General features: G+C 42.9%; 1 protein-coding gene across 8 annotated transcripts in view; it reads right to left on the reverse strand.

Annotated features, from left to right (window-relative positions):
• The window catches only part of ATP13A4 (ATPase 13A4), a 127751-nt gene that overhangs the window by 82602 nt on the left and 23104 nt on the right, over positions 1-22045 (reverse strand). For 5 of the 8 annotated variants that reach the window (XM_070582545.1, XM_070582546.1, XM_070582550.1 and 2 more), the window contains one exon: positions 4045-4218. The exons of 2 other annotated variants lie outside the window; for them this stretch is intronic. In XM_070582545.1, the coding sequence (XP_070438646.1) occupies positions 4045-4218 (174 nt within the window). The remainder of the gene's footprint in view (positions 1-4044; positions 4219-22045) is intronic. One more of the 8 variants, XM_070582551.1, reaches the window with a different exon arrangement.

The raw sequence follows: 22045 nt of genomic DNA on the forward strand, positions 1-22045 counted from the left end.
TTCTCCTCTGCACATTGTGGGTCTTTGACAACATGTGACATACAATGACAGTGAAGGAAAAACTGCATTTGTAACTATAATAAAGATGAAAACGAGGGAAATCATCGGGAGCATCTGAATTCAAAATGCCAATGAATGTAAATCGTGTCATTTGCATAGAAATGTGGCTTCCATACAGATATTGCTTCCAATTTGGAAGTAGATGAATAATGAATAAAATGCCACTTTTAAAATTATAAAATAAGAGTGTAATTACTCTTATCTTTTGGAAAGATCTCACTCTTCGAGACGCTTAATAAGAGAAGAACTGAAAATAAACTAAGTGCTAAACACTTGCAGTCAGTACGTCGTCGCCTTTTTTTAAAAATGTTAAGAAGTGACGACCTAATCAGTATCTGTGATAATGATCTGGAATTTTACCAGTGTGGGATTGATGATAAATACCAAGTACTGATTTTTTAATAACATGAGAAACAGATAGACAACACATTTCAAGTGGGAGTCATCCCGTCCTCTGTAATGGAAAGTCTTCACAGTCCAGCTATTATAATATAATTCCAATAAAATCTTTTTAAAGATGTCATTTTAATGCAAATAACCTAGCAGCAGACTTTTAAACTATTGGTGTCCAAAGCTTATTTTTCTCTAAGGCTCGGATAGTAAGAGTGTTTGAAATAATTGAGCTCTTGTCTAATTACATAACGACTAATTCAGAACCTCATTTATTTGGAGAGACTCTGGCATAGCAAATCCATATAAAATGACACACAAGAGCAGGTAATTAAAAATTAAAGTTGAAATCAAGATGAAAAAGGCAACATTTAAGCTGGTTTCGACAGCTCTGATTAGTCGTGAAGGGCAGTGAAATGGGAAAGGGGCTTAACAGACTTTCAAAGAGGTCAGATGATGGAAAGCAGCTCCCTGCGGCACCAACGGCTTTTTGAATGTTTCCAGTATATGTCCAGTTGCAAAGCTGACCATGGGCATTTAGGAGGGGTGACTTGAGTATGGATGAGTGTTGGAGTTTCCCGGCCACAGGATGCCTTCCCCGTGTCACCTGTCCTGAAAGGGAATGCCCGTCCTCCTGGCCGATAAGGAGAGGACGATAAGCATGCAGATGAGTGGGGCGCTCACGTACAGTGCATCTGGTCTACAGTGAGTCCTTCCGTATAGCAAGCTAGTGGAGTTGCCTGAGCAATACCACACACATACACTATCAAAATGGTCTTTGATAACGCATTTTACAGTTTGCGAATGGCTTTTACGTACATAATCTCACTTCATCCTCACACCAGCCCAAGAAAGAACAAATACTTTTACTAGGCCCATTTTACAAGCGGAGAAATCGAGGTCCTGAAAGATTAGGTAACAAACCTAAAGTGCAACACACCTAAGGTGCTAGGACTAGAGGTCAAAACTTTTGACTCCGAATCCCAAAATGCACCATCTCCTTGTTGGTTGATACTTTTTGACTTCATTCACACTTATTTGATCTTTCTTTCTCTTGTCTTCCTTTTCATTTCCCTTTATCTACTTTCTTTTCCATTACTTTCATTTTCCTCCCTTCCTTTGCCATTTTCTTGCTCATTGCCTCTTAGCTCTATCTGTGCCTTGACTCTGCCAGCAACCTCAGAGAGCACAGTTCAGCCAGCCAGATGTCCTCAGATCTGAGGAGTCTGGTGATGCACTCTGAAAGGCAGAAAGCCTTTCTCTTTCTGACGTTTCTGCTGCAGCAAAAGCATACTCCCCAAGGACTATTTGGAGGAAATGGAAGCACCTGCAGCATGGAGTTAAGTACTTTCCTAAATCCCACTTTTAAGCCGGAAAATAGTGATCTCATAGATCCTCAAGTTCCCGTGGAGGGGGTTGATCTATGAAAGGATCCCAAAGATGTGGTCTTCCATAAGTTCTTATGTTCCCACTCTGAGCCCCAGAAAACAACCTCTCTTTACCCCTGCTCCAGCAAGACACTCAGGTTGTATGTGAGAGGACCACTTCAAACACTTTGCTAAATCTGGGTCATTTCCCTTGAGACTATATAAATGTATATTGGCTGAACCATAAAGCAAATGCCCAGGCCTCTATTCCTCTCCCAAGGACCACGTGAGCTCATAAATGGGATTGATGACTATCGACAGCAGTGTTTTATAAAATATGGTCCCTTACCAGAAGCCTTAGGATCATCTGAGAACTTGTTAAAAATTCAAATTCTTGGGCCCCAATCCAAATCTAATGAACTAGAAACTCTGGGGGTAGGACCCAGCAATCTGCATTAATTAGCCCTCCAGATGATTCTGATACTGGCTGAAATTCAGGAACCATTGGTCTAAGTACAATCCATGAAAACAGCTGTGCCCTAGGAGCTAGGAGACATGGGACTTAGTCTTGGTCAGGCCACTATGCCTCCTCTCCAGGCCCCATTTCCTCATCCATCAAATGAGGAAATGCTCCTTGGTGAGCACCAGTCATTCCTCTCACGGATATTCTGTGAGACTTCATGGAGTGAGGCGGCAGTGGAGTGGGGCTCCCAGCCCAACATCACCGATGTGACCTGCTCTGACTCCACAATAATCTTGCCTTCTTAAAGTCTTAAAGTTTCTTCTCCAAGAATCTTGAATTAAATTATAGTTGAACTTTGGGGGAGGTGCCTCAGCTATCATGTCAGCTAAGCTGGAGCATAAAACAGATGGTTCTTGAAGCAATCAGGATCCAGAAACAAAGGGTGGGGCTGACCCCAGTGGAGCAAGTCAACAAAGACAATCTTCACCCAATTCCCAATTTCACTGAGGTCCAGCTCCAATTCTGTTAGATTGAAATGTGGATTTTCTTGTTGTTGTTGAGGAAGATTAGCCCTGAGCTAACATTTGTGCCAATCCTCCTCCACTTTGTATGTGTGTCACTGCCACAGCATGGCTGACGAGTTGTGTAAGTCTGCGTCCAGGATCCAAACCCATGGACCAAGGCCGCCAAAGCAGAGAGTGCCAAATTTAACCACTGCCCCACCAGGCAGGCCCCTGGATTTTTTTTTTATTTTGGCCAGTTATAGGACTTGTTGCTATGTGCCCTTCTGGCTGTATTGAATAGAATGCTTATCAAGAGAGATTGCTCTATATAAAAAGAAGCTAACAGCCCAAAAGTGGCTGATTTATCAAGAATTTGGTTGTCATTCTGGGTCATGTGGGTTGATGCATTGCCAGAAACACTCAGTAAAAGTCAGCCAGAAAAGAGTCCTCTGTGAGACTGCACTTTGACTCTCATCAATAGGAACATCCACTTCAGCCTGTCAGCCGCCATACATTTATGGGCTCCCTGCCGCATGCAGGAACAGAGGATGCAGCCATTAACAAGTCAGAAATGTCCCTTCCCTTGTGGAGCTGACAGTCCCGCAGGACCGAAGCACACTGCCTAAGTGTAATGAGCGCTAGGAGGAAGTGTACTGGAGCAAAATCATGGAAACTCACCTAACGCCAGGACTTTGTATTAATAGAGAGAGGCGATGACCTCGGGGATCAGATGGCTGCATTTTTTACTCTAGCATAACTGGATGCAATGCACTCCAATCAATAACCATGGCTCTCTCAAATGAGTAGGGGAAGACAGCATCCTCCTCAGAGGGGTGCTCTCCGTCTCCTCCCTCACCTTTCCCCATGTCTTCCTCCAGTGTCACTCCAGCGGAGGGGGGCTGGCATAGGCATGGATATGTCAGGATGCAGGGGAAGGGTCAGAGTGAATGCTGTAGTCTGAAGCCCGACTTAACTACTTCACACTACCTGTTATTTTTAGCTATTAACATGGATATTCCCTGCTCTATTATTCACAAAACTCAAAATTTTTAAAGGAATACCCTGTAAAATAGCTCTTCTTAATCAAATCCCATCATACACAAATTATTGAATTCTTGGTCAATAAAGGCAAGGCTGTGACGGAAGCTGAGACTGGAGCCTCCAGCTGCCACCTGCCTTGTGCACATCTCCCCACAGCCATCCCTTAAACATGATGTCCAGGAGAAAAGGCCACCAGGTACAAAACCAGGTACACACTTACTGTTGTCCTGAGCAACACGACGTCTGCTTCCTGCAAGGAACACGGGATGCAATTTGCCCACACGTACCAAGCAGGTCTCCAGTAAAACACCAAGGGGAGGATCCCAAAGGAGAAGATAGATCCAGCAAGGCAGAGGGTTTTCCGGCAGCCATGAGTCCGGTAGCCAAATATCTCCTGGGGCAGAACCAAAACAACCCTGAATGTTGGTTAAGCACAACAAATAGCAAATGAACAATTTGAGATTTTGGTGATGAAACTAGGGCCAGAGAGTACAGAAGTTGAGCAGGGTGAGAGGTTGAGAGAGTGGAGAAGGGTCCCTGACAAAGTATAAGACGTGATCCCAGGCCTCCAAGAAGTGGCAATCTAACTGGGAAATTTAGTTTCTACAATTTGAGCACCAAGCCACCCTGTGCCAAGCACTATGCTGGGTGATACGTTACCCTGTTTAAGTCTCACAAGCACGCCCTGAATAGGATAATATTACCCTCATTTCCTAAATGATGGGACTGAGCTCAGAGAGGATGAACGGAATGACTTGTCCAAAGCCACATAGCTAGGAAGTTCTGCTACCAAATTGAAACTCAGGTGTGTCAGCCTCCAAATCTTGAGCTCGATCCACAGCCTTCACAGACATGATGATGAGCCACATGACGGGAGGACCAAATGACAGCAGCGACCAATGATTCCCTTGGCTGGGACCAGCAGCCTTGTGGGCAAGAGGGACTAGAACCAGGCCTTGAGTTTGGAGTCAGGATTTGGTGAAAGTGTTTGACCACAAGAGGACGAACAACCAAATGCCCACCAGCCTTTGGGAGTTTAGGGTAGAGCTATGCATTCCCATCTCTTCTCTTGTTCAGAAACAAAAAGAATTTCACGTCAAGGGGGAAAAAGCATAGAGACCATTTGGTTTATTTCAACTCATGTTCACTGCGCACCTGCTGTGTGCCCTGAGGGGATACGAGACCCTGGAGGATACAAATACGAACAAGACAAGAGTCTTACCTCTACTAAATTTATCATCTGGACAACCTTCTTCCTTCCAAGGAAAGCCTGGGACAGAAGGGAAAGCTACCCCTGAAGTGTACGGCCCAGTCCCACAACTGTCTCCCACAAAGCCACAGGGACATGGCTGTAAACCACAGGTATCTGGTTACAATGGCTAAAATTGAGAGGAAGTAGAGAGCCCTGGTTAAAAGCACATTCTCTGCACTAAGACACTTTGGGTTCAAAGCCCAGCTCTGCCACTTACTGAGTGTGACCTTGAGCAAGTTATTTAACCTCTTTATTCCTCAGTTTGTCATCCATAAAATGGGGGTGATGATAGTACTCACTTCACAGGGTTGCTGTGAAGTTTAAATGAGTTAAAATGTGTAAGTGTTCTGTAAGTGTTTACTACTACTGCTGCTGCTGTTGCTGCTATCGTTACTACTACTACTACTACTGTTACTACTATTGCTACTGCTACTACTGTTACTACTATTGCTACTACTACTGTTACTACTATTGCTACTGCTACTACTGTTACTACTATTGCTACTGCTACTGTTACTACTACTGCTACTGCTACTACTGTTGCTACTATTGCTACTGCTACTACTGTTGCTACTAGCAGTAGTAATAACTACTAGTGGTATTGCTACTAGTAGTAGTATTGCTGCTGCTGCTACTGTTACTACTACTACTACTACTACAACTACTACTATTTTACTGTTTCCCCTGTAAACGAATGTTCAGGTCTAGAACATAGACCTGAAATTCTACCCCCTGGTTGATTGGCATTGAGATCTAGGAATTCCTCAAGTCAATAGTCCTGCTCTTGTTAGAGCTGCCTGTTAGGATAACAAGGGAGCTGGAACATGCCACTTGAAATCCAGCAACCTGATGAAGATTACACTATCAGGAAAGTTTCTGTGATCCCACACAGAAGCCGCTCTTGAGTAATTGTTAGGTTCCTTCTTCTATCAGCAGCACATCAAGGTGCTGAAAGGCTTCCTCAGGTATTGTCCACATCTGACACGCCTTTGATAAAGTGTTCACATTAACTCGGAAATAACAAGCTTCTGACTGAATTTGCAGAGCAGAATGTCTATCCTAACGTGAATACTCTTCTGTCCCAAGCTCAAGCTCTCCCGACGCCAGGCCTGGAAAGGCCCTGTTCCCTCCTTGTGCCTGATGCAATGCATTGTTGATCCCACACTGAGCAGGGTCCCATCCAAAATTCCATACCTGTCCTGAGTCCGTCCCACCATCTTTTCCCACTTGCCTTTTTATGTTTCTACGCTTTGCGATAGATCAACTTCTACCCTCCAACCCAGGCATCTTACTGGCATTTTAAAATATTATATTTAAAAGAATCTTTGTATTGCCATTGAACCCCCATGTAACATGCATGAGTTACACTCATTCCGCAGCCCAGACCTCCCTGTTGCCATGCGTTCTTTCCAGGCTATGCAATGAGAGCCCTCTGTAGTTCCCAAAGTGTCCAAAATCAAGTAAGGAGGAATGATCACCTTCGTTTCCCAGCTAAGAACACTGAAGTTGAAAGTTATATGTAGCAGTTATTACTAACAAGTACTTGGTAACAATAATAGTAGCTAACATTTACTGAGCCCTTAAAAGCGCTTCACCAAGCACTTTACACACACTCCCCCATTTAGTTGAAAAAGATTAAATAAAGTTTCCCAAGGCACAAAGCTCATAAGTGACTCAAAACTGGGCCTCCAGCCTAGACCTTTGCAGCAAACAGAAGATCATGTGAGCTGGCCATTTCTGCTCTGAGGTTCTTCTTTCCTTCTGTTATTTTGCCAAATGTTTTTTGTACCCACCAAATAGCGGGCATGTACTAGCCACAGAGATGAATACAGCAATGTCTCTAGTCTCAAGAAGCTCACTAGTTTAACAGAAAGAGAGACATAAACAGAGACGATTGAACAACGTTAGAGCAATGAAAATGTTATACAAAGGCGTGACTATAAATTGTCATCTGAATGGGGTGCTATTGATAATAACACCGGAACAGCACAGGTAGACCAGAAGCAACCGGGCCAAGCCAGGTGACTACTCCGCTAGTTACACCAGAGCGTTCCTCTGAAAGCCTACCTGTGCTCAGTCCTGTGGACGCTACAGCCCCGGTTAGTAGCTCATGACCCATAATCCATTGTCAAACTTTCAGTAGAAAGGTGAGAGTAAAATGGACAAGGGGTGTTCAATTATTGCTTGTTGAAGTGAGTTGAATTACATGACTTGAAGTGAATTGCATTGCAGGGATTGTTAATAGATATTGAGGTTTAAAATTGCCAAAATTATCATGGCACTTTTTCTCATCACCCGGTAGCAATTTACTTTCCACATTGTGGAGTGCCTTCCATGTCTCCGAGCATGCTTGAGGGAACTGTCCCTGCTACCCTGCGTTCCACCTGCCCTTCTGTCCCACAAAAAGGAATCAAATAGCGAAAAAAAGAATATCGGGAAAATGTCAAAAGAATATTACACTCACAGCAGTCTACGTGCGCTGCAGAATCGCACACTGTCCCTTCCTTTCTCCCCCTCCTACCCACAGATTGTTCTCCTCCCTGTGTCCTTGGGCATCTAGATCTTTTGCATGCCTAAGGGCGCAAACTTTGGCTTCCAGGTGTCCAGGCCTTCTCCCCTGCAGAGTCTCTGTACTTAAGTCCAACTGTTCTCCCCAAAGCAATGGTTTAAACCACCTCAGCCGACAGAACCGCTTAAGAGTCTACAGACCCTCTCCTCAGAAAAATAAACAGAGACGCATACACATAAACTTCTCCACAGAGATTCAGGAGGTTCCCAGAGTCTAGATAAGACCTTGCCCTAAAGGGTTCATAAGGCTGAATCAAGGCTGATCTTCCAGAATTTATGCTCAGTGCTTTACCTTAGGGTCTGACACTAGGGAAGCACTCAGTGAGGGAGATGTGTGAAGACACGGGCACCTGGAAATGCAGGTGAGGGGACAACAAGAGCAGGGCAGTGGCTGACTCTAAGAAGCTTCCTGGGGTGCTTTCATCACCTGGGGGCTCACCAAGTCCTGCGCGTGGCTCTCAGCCTTGAGCCCCAGAGACTGGAGGCAGACCACGTCTCACAGGGAAGACTCAAGTCAACCAGGTCTCAGAGACTGAGGTGGAATAAGAACGGGAGTTATATGTAACTGTCACACCAACCCGATAAACATACAAGTAAGTATTAAGAGTTTGTTCTCTCCCCAAAGGCACCATCTCCACAGTCAAGATCATCCCACCAATGGAATCATACGCAAGCATAGTGCTTAAAATGGGCTCTGGAATCTTCTCTGACCATCTCCCATCTTGAGTGACATGCCTCCTTTAAACATATTAACTCATTCAATCAAATTAGAGTCAAATCCTGTTGGCCTGGGAGCCATTTATTCTCTTTAAGACAATGCATTTCTCTATTGGATTCATTAAATATCTGAAAGTGTAAATGATGCCTTTTTTATTTTATTTTTTGAGGAAGATTAACCCTGAGCTAACATCTGCTGCCAATCCTCCTTTTTGCGGAGGAAGATTGGCCCTGAGCTAACACCTGTGCCCATCTTCCTCTACTTTATATGTGGGACGCCTGCCTCAGCATGGCTTGATGAGCAGTGTGTAGGTCAGTGCCCAGGATCGGAACTGGTGATCCCCGCGCCACCAAAGCAGAGCGCGTGAACTTAACAACTACACCACCAGGCCAGCCCCTAGATGATTCCTTTTTTAAAAGTTTACCTCCCTGAAGATAATCTTTTCCCTTATTTCCAAACTTTTGGTGTGAAAAGAACGTTTCACTATAATTTCCATGCACTACAACAAATTGTGCTAAATGAATTCGATTTACCTCACTGCTTACCCCAACCCCAAACCCTATTCAAATTTCTACCTCAGTGGTTTCTTGTTTGCCTCTCTTTCATGGGAAAAGTTGATTTTCTAAGCATCCTCTCAGCCATTTGACTTCTAGATCCAGATGAGAAATTCTCAACCTGAATGACCTAATCCAGAAATCTTCAATGGGAGGCTCAGAAAGAATGGCCTGCAGACAGGCTTTTTGTTGGCCTGCCAAGTATTTCTTAAAACTTTAAATTGACCCCTCAGTTATTTTCACATAAAAATTCTGATTGCTACCTTTTCTTTAAAATAAACGAGAGATCGTGAGCACACTGTGCCCACCTTTTTGCACTGTAAGAGTCAGCTGGAGAGAGAGCACCAACAGATATGCACAAAATAAGCCAGGACCTAAGCCAACACCACGCAGTGTGAGGGGGCGTGGTGTACTGCGGTGTGTTCACACAATGGGATCTCACACAGCCCTGCAGACAATCGCTGCCAGCAACAGCTGGCGATACGGACGACGCTCAGCAATGTAACAGTGAGCGAAAAAAGTCAGGGCAAAGGGTTAGAGCAGCATGATAACCTTTTCATGAGGTTAAAGACAACCATCATCTAAAATATATTTTTAGGATACACTTGGATAAAAGAAAAGCACATGAAAAGGAAGGCCAGGGAACGGTGAGCACGTGATGCAGGACAATGCTCACCTCTATCGGGACGAGGCAGAGAAATGAGCAGCCAAGCTGTCAAATGGAGGTTATTCTCAAGGTCGTGGCTTTTGTTTGGGGTGGTGGGGTCATCACATTATTATAGAGAACTAATTAAATAACTAACTGAATTAATGCATGGGCAAATAACTAGTATTATGGACAACCTAATTGTGAGCACCTGAAGTCTTAGGAAAAAAAGGAAGAAACAATCAGTCAGAGGGACTAAGAGAGGTGTCCCCCTTCAAATGAGCAGGTGCCCCCCAGTCCCATTTCCTGTGGTCTCTGCTATGCTTTCTTTTTTCCCAACACTGAGGCCACATGTCATCTTTCATTTCACATCTCATACTAGGCTGGCTCATTGGTGTTATGGCCTCACACTGTAGGTGTAGGCAATGGTTCTCAACCAGGGTCCTTTTGCCCCCCAGGGGACATTTGGCAATGGCTGGAGACATTTTTGGCCACTCTGGACTGGGTGCCAGGTGCTACTGACATCTGACGGGTAGAGGCTAAGAATGTTGCTAAACATCCTACGATGCAGAGGACAGCTGCCCCCCAACCTCCACTACGAAAAATTATCTGGCCCCAAATAGTGCCAAGGTTAGGAAACCTGCTGTAGGCATTTGAGTCTCCTCACCTAACCTAAGCAGGTCTTGAGGTCCTAGTGCCTAGGAAGCTGTCCTCAGCACCCAGAGGAGAACTAGAAAATTTTGATATTGAAATCTATGGCAAAAAAGGATTTGTGCTTAATGCCAAGTGACCCCTTAGGTCAGTAGTAGTCACAGCAATTCATTTTGCAAATGAGAGAAAGCAAATTGCTCATGTGGTCTTCTCCTTCCTCCCTCCCCCACCCGAGCCACTCGCCCCCCATCTCACTCTGCCCCAGCCACCAGGACATTTGCTCGAACTTATTGAGCTCTTTCCTGACTCAGGGTCTTCCCATAGCTGCTTATTTCTCATCATTTTAAGTCACCTTTACATGTTTCCTTCTCAGAAAGATTTTAGCCAGTCTCCTATATAATTACAAGTCCTTGATCTCATACACTCTTTTTAACACTTTTTTAGCATTTTCACAATTTCCAGTTAGTATTTTCTGCTTGCTTTTCTAACTGTTCCTCCTTTCTGACCCCTACAACAACACGTTAAGTTCCGTCTGTTTGGATCCATTCAAGTTTGTTTCCGCCAATACTGTTTACCCAGCACCTTGCACATTATCTCTGCATAGTGGGCACTCAGTAAATATTTGCTGAATGAATGAGTGACTGTACTAACAGAAAAAGGGGAGAAAGGAAGGACAGAGGGAAGGAGGGAACGGAAATTAATAAACGCTTACTCTCTATGTTCCTAGCCCAACAAGTTTAACTATATCCTCTTCTAGGACACCCTAAGAATGAAATCAGTCCACGGTGGGGGAGGGGGACATAAGCAACCTGCACCTACTGCTCTGTGTCTTTGGTCAGGAGGAAATGTTAACTATCTCATCATTTGCATTCCACTCAAGTTAATCTCTAAGGCCAGATTTCTCGAACAAGTGCTTTCATTTTTCTTTTTCTTCCTCCTCATAGTCTGTCTCCAGGAGTTGAAAAGATGCTAAAGGTAAGGCTGAGATTCACAAACTCCTGACCTTCAACAGAGCCAGACCAAAGAAGGGCCAGGGCTGGAAAGAACAAACTGATGTGGGCGTCTGCTGCCTAGGCTCCTGCTCTGGACCAAATGATGCGTCCACAATTACCTTTGGGTGAGCTGTGCTAATTTCCTAATCGTGGAAATTACAAGAAAAATTATTTTAAAAATATATGAAGAAATACTCTCCCACAGTGACTACTTAACAGCTGAGTCTCAATTTCCGTTAACAGTGTTGACATCCATTAAGTGGTGCCAAGTGTGAGCCTTGAGGGGATCCTTAGGAGTCTAGTGGCCTCACTGCCATCCACTGTCCCTTGTCAGACAGTTAGATGTCATTTAAATCAATTTCATTCCTGGCATTGGAATTTCACTTCTCTCTCATTCCTAGCTTTGGAATGCCACCTCTCTGGCCATTCTCTTGCCACAACATCACCCACACGACTACTATGGGAAACAGTAGAATGACACCCGTGTTAGTGTCAGTCCCCAGAACGGAGCAACTCAGCACAAAAATGTTTAGGTACTGGGGCTGGCCCCGTGGCCGAGTGGTTAAGTTCGCGCGCTCCGCTGCAGGCGGCCCAGTGTTTCGTTAGTTCGAATCCTGGGCGCGGACATGGCACTGCTCATCAGACCATGCTGAGGCAGCGTCCCACATGCCACAACTAGAAGAACCCACAACGAAGAATACACAACTATGTACTGGGGGGCTTTGGGGAGAAAAAGGAAAAAATAAAATCTTTAAAAAAAAAAAAAAAATGTTTAGGTACTGCATCCCCAGCATAAAGTCTCCGAGGTGTCTTTGCTTCAGGTCAATTCAAATTGCCTGCTGTGTCTAAGGCCATGGGTAAATTAGGTCTGCCGGAGATAAATTTCCCACCCTCAATGGGCTGACAGGAGACATGATGAATTAAAAAGTAACTGTATTTCAGGGCTTAAGTATCATAAGCCCTATGCGTAGCTGTCAGCATCACAGCAACACCCAGCCACTACAGTGTGATAACTGACAGATGGGTAGTATGGTTCCCTGCCCTGGAAACCAACCTGGACCATAACAGTGAGAGTGCTGAATCTTAGTCACTAGACCACCAGGGCTGCCTGAAGATATCCTTCTGGGATGATAATTAGGAAAAGCTTTTCGGAATTGTTACTTGAGGTGGAGTTGGGGAGAATTGTTAGAATTTCAATAGTTGGGAAAGGAGGGTAGGAGAAAGGGCACTCCAAGTGGAGAAACTAGCCTTGGGCAAAGGTGCAGAGTGTGGAAACATGGAGTGTATTTAAGGACAAGATGCCAGTTGAAGGTGTTCCAGGCCAGTGTCCTGTGGTACTACAATTAACCCAGTGATGTATGGCCGGACCATGCACCTTTGGGTGGGACTTGAGATTCTACCACATGCACTCTACTCCAGCTAGCCATTGGCCAGAAGAGAGTTGACTGAACCCTTAAAAACTGCACCTCCATCTTTTTGCCTCCACAACCAGCAGGTGGACCTCTCAGGCTTCCGTAAAGCTGGTGTCCTCAGGCAAACTCGGGGCAGAGCCTGCAGCCTCTGGCCATTCTGTCTGGGCCACAAGCTGATTATGGAAACAGGGTGAACAGACGTCTGTGGAGCTTTAGTGTCTTTTGACTAATCAGAGTTTCCTTTTCTCAGCCCGCGAGGCCGCCAGCTGGGCTGTGGAAAGTCTTCCTTGTTACGCCAGTTGGCTGGGAGAGGAGCAACCCGTCCCACCTGTCAGCGGCAGGCAGGGTAGTAACACCCCGCCCTGTGGATAATTGTCTATCCAGACTTGGCTGAAACTCATGAAAACACACAGTTTGGGTGAATAATAATGTCTTATTATGTTCTAGTCTCTACAAATACATACTTCTCCATATTCTGCCTTAATCTTCACAATCCTCTAAGGAAGGTAATATCAGCTGTAGGTGAACAACAAGGTGAGGTCCCAGGAGGTTAAGCAGTGTATCCAGTCACCCAGCTGGTAGGTCACGGAACCAGGTCCTTCTTACTTAAAAATCCTTTCCTCCCAACGAGGCCTCCTCTCATGAAGACACTCCCTCCTCAGCGCTCTGATGGTCTCATCTGGCAGGTGCTGCAACTCTCGCTGATTGCTCTCCTTCAAGCTAATGGCTGTGCTGCCCAGACAAGTTCTCAGCTTCCCCTTCAGCAGGTTTTCACAAGCCTCAGACCGCAGAGTGAGAGGAAATCTGCAGGAGGGACTCCGCCCAGCCGCCAGATGCTGGTTTCTGCAGGCGACATCCTATCTCTTGGTCTACCTGTCTTGGACAGGAGACAATTTCTAGGTTTTCGTGTGTTGCTGAAATTAAAACTTCTCTTGCTGGTGACGTCTGAGCGGCATAAAACAGAGCACAGACAGGTCAGTGTCTGGGATGCCCATCCTGTCTGGGAGCCTACTCACTGCACGGGATAAAGACCCACGGCAGGGCAGAGCAGGGGCAGAGGACACGTTTAAAGACCAAACAAGGCCACTTACTAATTTCATCATCTGGAAGTCACTACCCCACCTGAAAAATAAGAATACTAATGCCTACCTCACAAAACTGTTACAACAGTAAAATGGACAACAGCGATCAAAGTGTTATTCAAATATAAGCTGTTCCTATTATGAGGGCAATTAGACTTAAGGCTGATTGATAAAACCTCAGTGAGGTCCTGACATGTCTGGTCCCTCCTTATCATTTGTATCTCAGCTTCCTGGACTGCACAGTCTAAAGAAGCTACCTAGTCCCTCTCTAGCACCTATATCATATATAGGTATCATATATATCACATATCAATATACATATATCATCCTATATATATATATATATATATTTTTTTTTTTTTTGCTTGAAGAAAATTGTCGCTGAGCTAACATCTGTGCCAATCTTCCTCTCTTTTGGATGTGGGATACCGCCACAGCATGGCTTCATGAGCAGTGTGTAGGTCCAGCCCCAGGATCCAAACCCACAAACCCGAGATCAAAGCAGAGACCGTGAACTTAACCACTATGCCACCGGGCTGGCCCCAGCACATCATCCTATTTTAAATCTCTACAAGCCCTTATCTCTATCTGACATTTTTCTCATTTGTTGACATTTTTTTTTAATTTTTAATTTTTTTTTTTTAGGAAGATTAACCCTGAGCTAACATCTGCTGCTAATCCTCCTCTTTTTGCTAAGGGCGACTGGCCCTGAGCTAACATCCATGCCCATCTTCCTCTATTTTATGTGGGACGCCTGCCACATCATGACTTGACAAGCAGTGCATATGTCCGCCCCCGGGATTTGAACCAGCAAACCCCAGGCCACTGAAGCGGAACGTGCAAACTTAACTGCTGCACCACTGGGCCAGCCCCTCATTTGTTGACATTTTTATGATCTGTTACTACAATGCAAGTTTCACGAGAGCAGAGCTTTGGTCTATCTTGTTCGTTGCTGGATCCCTGGCACGTAGTAGAACAGTTCCCTGCACAAAATAGGCCCACAAATACTTTTTGAATGAACAAATGGCTCAGATTACATTGCCGGGATTCCGATCTAAGGAAGTAGATTGGAATATTACTGGACTGGTAAACAGAGAGGCCAAAAATGACAATCACAGACTGTAAGCACCTAAGGAATCTCAGCAAATATCCAGTCAAACATCATTTTTCAGAGAAAAAAGCTGAGGTCTTAGGAAAATTCTCAAACAAGGACACAGAGAGAGAGAGAAAGCATCAGACAAGCAATGATCTCCTTCCAAAGTCAGGCTTCCACTCTTTGATCAGTCGAGAATTTATCTTGACAATAAATTGTATCCTCAAGTTTATTTGTCTGTATTCCAGGTATTATTATTAGTTACTTTCCATAATATTTAAGGGAATGAAAGAGAGAGAAGTATGGTATCGTGAACTCTGAGAGAGGGAAGGATCAGAGATGATGTGATCCTGTATTTCTCTCACAATGTGAAACTCCCACACTTCCAATGAAGCAAACTCTACTGCCTGGGAAGCCTGTTCCATTTTCAGACAACCCTACTAATAATCACACCGTGTGCCAGACACTGGGCGAGAGCCCAGACCGTGGTAGTCAGAGCGCCTCCCACTCATCATGTGCATGCACACACACACCACTTCCCTTTCATCGAGAACAACTCCATTCTATTTGTTCAAACAATATAAAGTCAGTATAAATGTATTGATCATCCATTGCAAGTTTATGCCTAAACAAGGGCCTATGTAGATAAAAATCATTTGAAAATCACCATCTTACCAAGCTCTCTTGCTGAGACGGCCTGAAATCTTTTCCATATAACGGAAGTGGGTGGAAAGCATGCTATAGAACAATGGCTACCACCCTTTTTTAGAACAAGGAGCCTTTCTTAACATTGCTGGTGAGAGATAAATTGTTGAAAGCATTTTGGAAAGCAGTTTCACATTAGATAGTAAGGTTAAAAATATACAGACTGTATGACCCAACATTCTGCTCCTAAATGTGTTCACTACAAAAGCATGTTCATGTATTTACCAGCAAGTGCAAACAAGGAAATTTAAAGCTGAAAACAATCCAGTAGTCTATCAACAATGAAACTGCCTCTTAAAGTATAGTCGTACACTGACATATACCAATACAATGAAAATGAATAAACCACAATTTTATGTAATAATATGTATACGTCTCACAAATATAATAAGCAGAAGAAACAAAACACAAAAAAATATAATCAGTGTGATTTAAATCATATAAACTTCAAAAATATTGTTATGGGATGCATACAAATTTAGGAAAATTATTTTTTTAAAGCAAGGAAATGATAATTACAAAAGTCAGATGAGAGTTATTTCTGCATAGGAGGAGGGTGACAGAGATAGGTGTAGTTAAGCAGGGCCCCCGGAGAACACCCGGAATGCTGGCAGTGTTCTATCTTCTGACTTAGGCAATGATCATATGGGTTTTGATTTATTATTAAATTGGTTGTATATATTTTTTGCACATTTATATGACATTTCAAAATAAATGCCACATAATCTCAAATTGTTGAGTTCTACTTTTGCTTATGAAGGCATTATCAATGCTTGTTGGGCATATGAGTCCTCAGACCCATAGCAATAACTCTTAAGACTTATCTGGAGTTGCGGCCCACAAGTTTGCAACCACCGGCATGGGGGAGAACAGCACTGGCTTGGAGATAGGGAAGCCTGGGTTCTAGTCTCAACTCTGGTCCTATCAAACAATCCCTTTCCTCTCTCTGGTCCTCAGTTTTTCCACCTGTAACAGAAGGGATTGAATTATACAATCTCTTGAATCCCTCTAAATTTTAATACCTATAATTCTTGTAACAATAGGAACCTCCTGAATACCACCTATGTGACAGCTTGCAGTCCCCTCATAAGTGCACATCTAAGGTCATAAATCCCTTCCACAGAGATGCCTGCCTCCATTTCAAAACTGGCCATGTGGCCTTCACTCAAGCTTTGACATTTCTTTAAGGAAAAATGAAGGGTGACTTCTATTGAGCCATTTGTGCAAATTGGTGCCACCATATTGTACAGACCACCTACTTGAGAACTATGAGACAGCCCTCTGGAGAAAGGAGCATGCCATATGGAGGAAGCCCCATGCTTGGTCCCAAGAATGGGAGTTAGCATGCCACTGTGTGACTTCCTGACCACTGTGCCATATTCATCAACTGGGCATCAGAAATCCCCAGTGTAACAAGACTACCTGATTCATATTCGTAACTGGTATTCAGACTTGAGCACAGCCTTGGGGAAGGTTTCTCGCAATTCTGTAAGGTGGTATCATCAAGTCATGATGCATGATTCTGGTTTAGAATGACAGAAAAGGGGCCCTCTAATCTGCTGGAAGATTTCAAGCAAATGGGAAGAAGAGGAAGATGGTGAAATTAGGGTGACAGGGAAATGAGTGACCTGATAAGAATGGAAAATTGCTTGGGAGAAGAGTGGGGCATAAGGGATACCAGGATTTCTGCCTTTTTCAAACATCCTGGGGTGCCACACCCAATGGAGACAGGGTAATTCAGGACTTTAAAGGCTGGGCCAGATAGCTATATATCATTTCAGGGTTTTCTAATGCTTTTATTATTACAGAGGCAATACATACACATATTAAAGATCAGAAAATAAAAATAAAAGTAAAAACTTTACACTCCCACAACCCAGAAATCACTACATTAACAACTTACGGCATATATGTTGTTTCTTTTACCAAAACAACACCATTCTGTCAATGAACTTTACTATCTGCTTTTTCATTCAATGGCCTCCATTTTTCCAACTGAGTGAGTTTTTGACTCAACTAATATCCAAACCATATTCAAATTTCACCAAAAGACTCACTAATGTCCACTACAACTGGTTTTTCCAAACTAGCTTGGCATTATTCTCTTTCGTAACCTAGATGATAGTTAATGAATGTTCATCTTGTAATTATCCATTAAGCTGTATGGAAATATTTTGTGCACTTTTATGTAGGTACAAAAAGTACTATTTATATATACAATAATGTAATTCCCAAAAAAAGAAAAGGGGAAATGTCACATACTTTCAGAAGATTATCATTGTACTTTTGCTGGTTCTTTTAATCTAGTTCCTTCCCTATCTCATGATAATGACTTATTGAAGGGCCAGTCATTCTGCAAGAGTTCATGTGCTAATAGCTACACTCCCACTGATTGCAGATGTTATACAAAGACAAAAGACAAATGACCTAATCTTCAGCTTCTTTGATTTTAATGTTTTGGGGTTTTTGTCTGTTTGTTTTAGAAATAATAATATTTATCCCACAGGAGAATGGTAAAAAAAAAAAAAATCCCAAGTTTTTGTTTATAACGAACTTAATCATTTCACACTATATATGTATTTCAAATCATCACATGGTACACCTTAAACTTACACAATGTTATATGTAATTATGTCTCTATGAACGAGAAAGGGAAAAAAACTTAATTTTTGTTTTGCTATTTTGCATTCTAACAAAAATTTAGGTGTAATTTTACGTCCATTTAAGTTTGACTCTTAAACAAACAAAAGAAGGGATTTCCTTAGCACAGTGCCTCCGAATCTTTACCATATAATGGCACTCATAGAAAAAATGGCAACGTTTGCACAGTGCAGATCAGGTTAAAAAAAGATGAGGCTGTTTAAAGCTGGAGGGGATCAATGTCTCAAGGTTCTGTAAGGACCTCTGTAATCCCTTGTAGTACCCCAGTGCCATTTGCAGCTCACCATTTGGGTAGCCTTGCCTTATTCTATGTTTATACAAAACAATACTTTTCTCTTCTCTTATGTCCCTGAGTCTAATCAGAAGCATATTGGCCAAAGTTGCATCTAAACTGAGTATGTCCTATAACTACACAGCATTCCTAGAAACACCCAATCTTACACACCAACATGCCTTTATTCAAGCAGGTTTTTTGTTTGTTTGTTTTTGCTTTTGTTTTTGTTTTGCAAATACCTGCCCCAACCTCCTTGTTCCATCTCCCAGAAAAAAATACCCTACCAATCTTTAAGGTATTATTCTAATAAAAGTATCTCTATGAAGCCTCCTCGATCAAAATTAATCACAAGTTTAGAACCCAACTCATTGCTCACACCCTCCTCTCTGAATCTCCACCACTACCACTGCACAGCCAGTTATGTGACTAAGAAATCTAGGGATTTCCTTTAATATTCTCCTCCTCCCTCAATACCTGGTGAGTCCAAGGTCTACTGATGGTTTCTCCTAGAATTTCTCAAATTGGTCTCCTCTGCTCCATTCCTGTTGCTACTGCCTTATTAGTTCCATCCCTACTCTAGCTAGAATCACCGCAAGAGCCACTGTTTCCAGTTCCACCTGTCTACGCTCTTGTCCACACTGCTATCAAATTACCTTCCTAAAACAGACATCTGATTTCAATTCCTTACTGGAGTGACCAACCGTCCCAGTTTGTCCAGGACAGAGGGGTTTCTCAAGATGTGGGTTTTCCATGCTAATGCTAGACAGTCCAGGCAAACCAGGATGATTGGCCACCTACTTAAAACCCTTAAATCTCTTTAAAGTGGCATGCAAAGTTCTTCCTAATCTTTCCCAAACTATCTTTTCAGTCTCAGCTCTCTGTTCTCCTTGTCCCACTCCACCACACACAGACATGCACCCCGTGCACCAGCTTTGCCAAGCTACATTCAGTGCTCCGAATGGAATGTGCTTCGTCCCTTTACATCTCAGTACCTTTGTACATTGTGTCTCCTTGACTTAGAATGTCCTTCATCTTATCTGGGCTAGCTGGTAAGCTCCTATTCATCCATCTAGATTCTTTTCAATTGGCACTTTTTCACTGAAATCATCCAGGAATTGGCTATAGCTCCCTCTGTGTTCTCATAGCACTTTGCATAAACTGTTGTGGTCACACTAGCCCACCAAACTCTATCCTCCATCAGATATTCAGACCTAGGACTTTTCTTTGTATACCTAATACCTAGCACAAGGACTTACACATAGTAAGTGCTCAATAAATGAAGGAGGGAGGAAGGAAGGAAGTAGGGAAGGAAGGAAAAAGAAACGAAGGAAGAAAGGAAGGAAGGGAGGAAAGGTATTTCCCTAGATCACTTCGCCTTCTGCATAGAACTTACATTCGAGTTAGTTGAATAAAATGTTTGCTCCTCCCAACAGTGTGTTAGCTCCTCAGGGGCAAGAACCGAGCCTTATCTATCTCTACAGCATCCACACTACAGAGGCTCATTCCACTTGTTCAATTGCTATGGTTGGCTATTGTCTAAGACTGAGAAAAGATGGTGACATAAAGGTCTTTGCTGGGAGACATGTCAAGAGGGACTGCAGGGATGCATAAATGTGGTCTAAAGGTATTAATTGACTGCTGCCCCTTCCTGAGTGTGACTGCCACATATTTCCATTTACAACAATCACTTCTTCTCTGAGGGAGAACCTCTTTATTGCTAAATAAATAGATGGGAGTGTAGAGAATTGGAATCTCCCATCTAAACTAGGTACTGGAAATAGTTCAAACAGCTCTACCCTCAATTAGGTTCTCTGCCTAGTCAGAGAAAATTATTCCTTGCTTGATGATCAGATAGCCCCTATTTTCAAGCCATAAGTAGTTACCTATACCAACATGCCTAAATGTAGGACTACCAACCACATGCATCAAAATCACATGGGCACTTTTTAAAAACGCAGGTTCCTGGGCCACCACCCCAAATTTCTGAGGGTAGGACCAGAGGCTTAGGGTATTTCCAGCTCAGTATCCCAGCTGAGGCTTTGGGGAACTGCTGATGGAAACATTGACAGGGACTCTGCCATTTGGACAAGTAATTTTTCTTTTCTCAGATGAATATTACAAAAGTAACTACCTCATAGGGTTGATGTGACAATTAAATAATATGTTGCCTATAAGGTGCTTACACAATGCCTGACACATGGCAAGTGTGTACTGCTCCTAGACTTTGAGTTCCTTGGTGAAAAGGACATGCCTTTTTCATCCTTTTATTCACCTTGGCATTTTGACATCCAGTATAGAAACTCATAGATAATAGGCCCCCAACAAATTAAATTTCACCAAATGTTAATCTTGAATAAGCTTGGAGGAAAAACTTAAAACAGGACATCATTTTTACTAAAATTGGCCAAGATCTTTGGCAAGGACTGAAAGCCAACCAAAGAGAGTTACAAGGGCATTTTTCTACAAAGTTGCACAAACTTTCTGGAAAGTAATTCAGCAAATTTATCAGAGGTCTTAAAAGTGTTCATAATTTTTGCTCCAATAATGCAATTATTATTTCTAGGATATGTCTTAAGGAAATAATCTGAAATGAAAAAGTAAAATTCTATATTTTTATACATAAGGTACAAAATGCAGAAGAAAGAAACTAAATCTTCAACATTAAGAGAGCAGTTAGGTAACTATGACACCTCCGCAAAATGAAATATTATTCAGCCATCAAATTAAAGTTGACAAATTTTTAATGACATAGGGAGATATTTATAATGTATTAAACGAACAAAGGCATTTATAGTTTGAGTCTAATAATGTAGAAGGAAATTTATAGGGAAAAAAAGCTAGCAGAAAATATGCTAAATGTTAACAATGATAGAACTATGGTGATGTTTACTTATTTTCTTATACTTTTCTGTGTTTTCAAAATTTTATAAAATATATTTTCAAATAAAGTCAGACAGTCATATTATTTTTAAAAGTACATGAGACTTTTATCTCTGGAAACATAGAGTAAACTTCCTTTTTTCTATTCCTGTCAATAAATTCTACTAAAATCCCTGGACGTTATATAAAAAACAAACCTAAGAAGACTCTGAAGGGTGGAGAGAAGGCAGACTGGCTAGGGAACTTGAGAACCACGGAAGAAATGACACAGTAGTGAATCCCTGGGTTTTCTATTTGTCTCACCTATGGCTCAGAGCAGAAGAAGCTGGCAACCTGAAAAAGAGAGAAGAGGAAAAAAACCACCCTCCCCACCAAAACCCTGACCTCTCTAGCCAAATGACCAGGAAAGGGTCCAAAGTTCACACACACACACACACACACACACACACAAAACTGTGGCCCCACCTACCGACACCAGCAAAGGCCAAGTGGGGAGTCCAGACCACTCTCCTCACCATGTTATAAAGAGGGACCTCAACCTCTGCAGGGATGATGTCAGATCAGGCTAAGAAGGAAGCAGGGACTTTCATCCCCACAAAGTAGTAAGAAGCACCCTTTCACCTGTGGTGTCAGTGGAAACCATGTGGAGCCTGGAATCCACTCCCGACCAGCAGTAACAAGGCTCCCCTCCCTCTGCATGCTGAGGTGTTGTCAGAGGAAGCCTAGTGGAGAG

Source organism: Equus przewalskii, chromosome 18 (genome assembly GCF_037783145.1).
Source record: "Equus przewalskii isolate Varuska chromosome 18, EquPr2, whole genome shotgun sequence".
Lineage (NCBI taxonomy): Eukaryota > Metazoa > Chordata > Mammalia > Perissodactyla > Equidae > Equus > Equus przewalskii.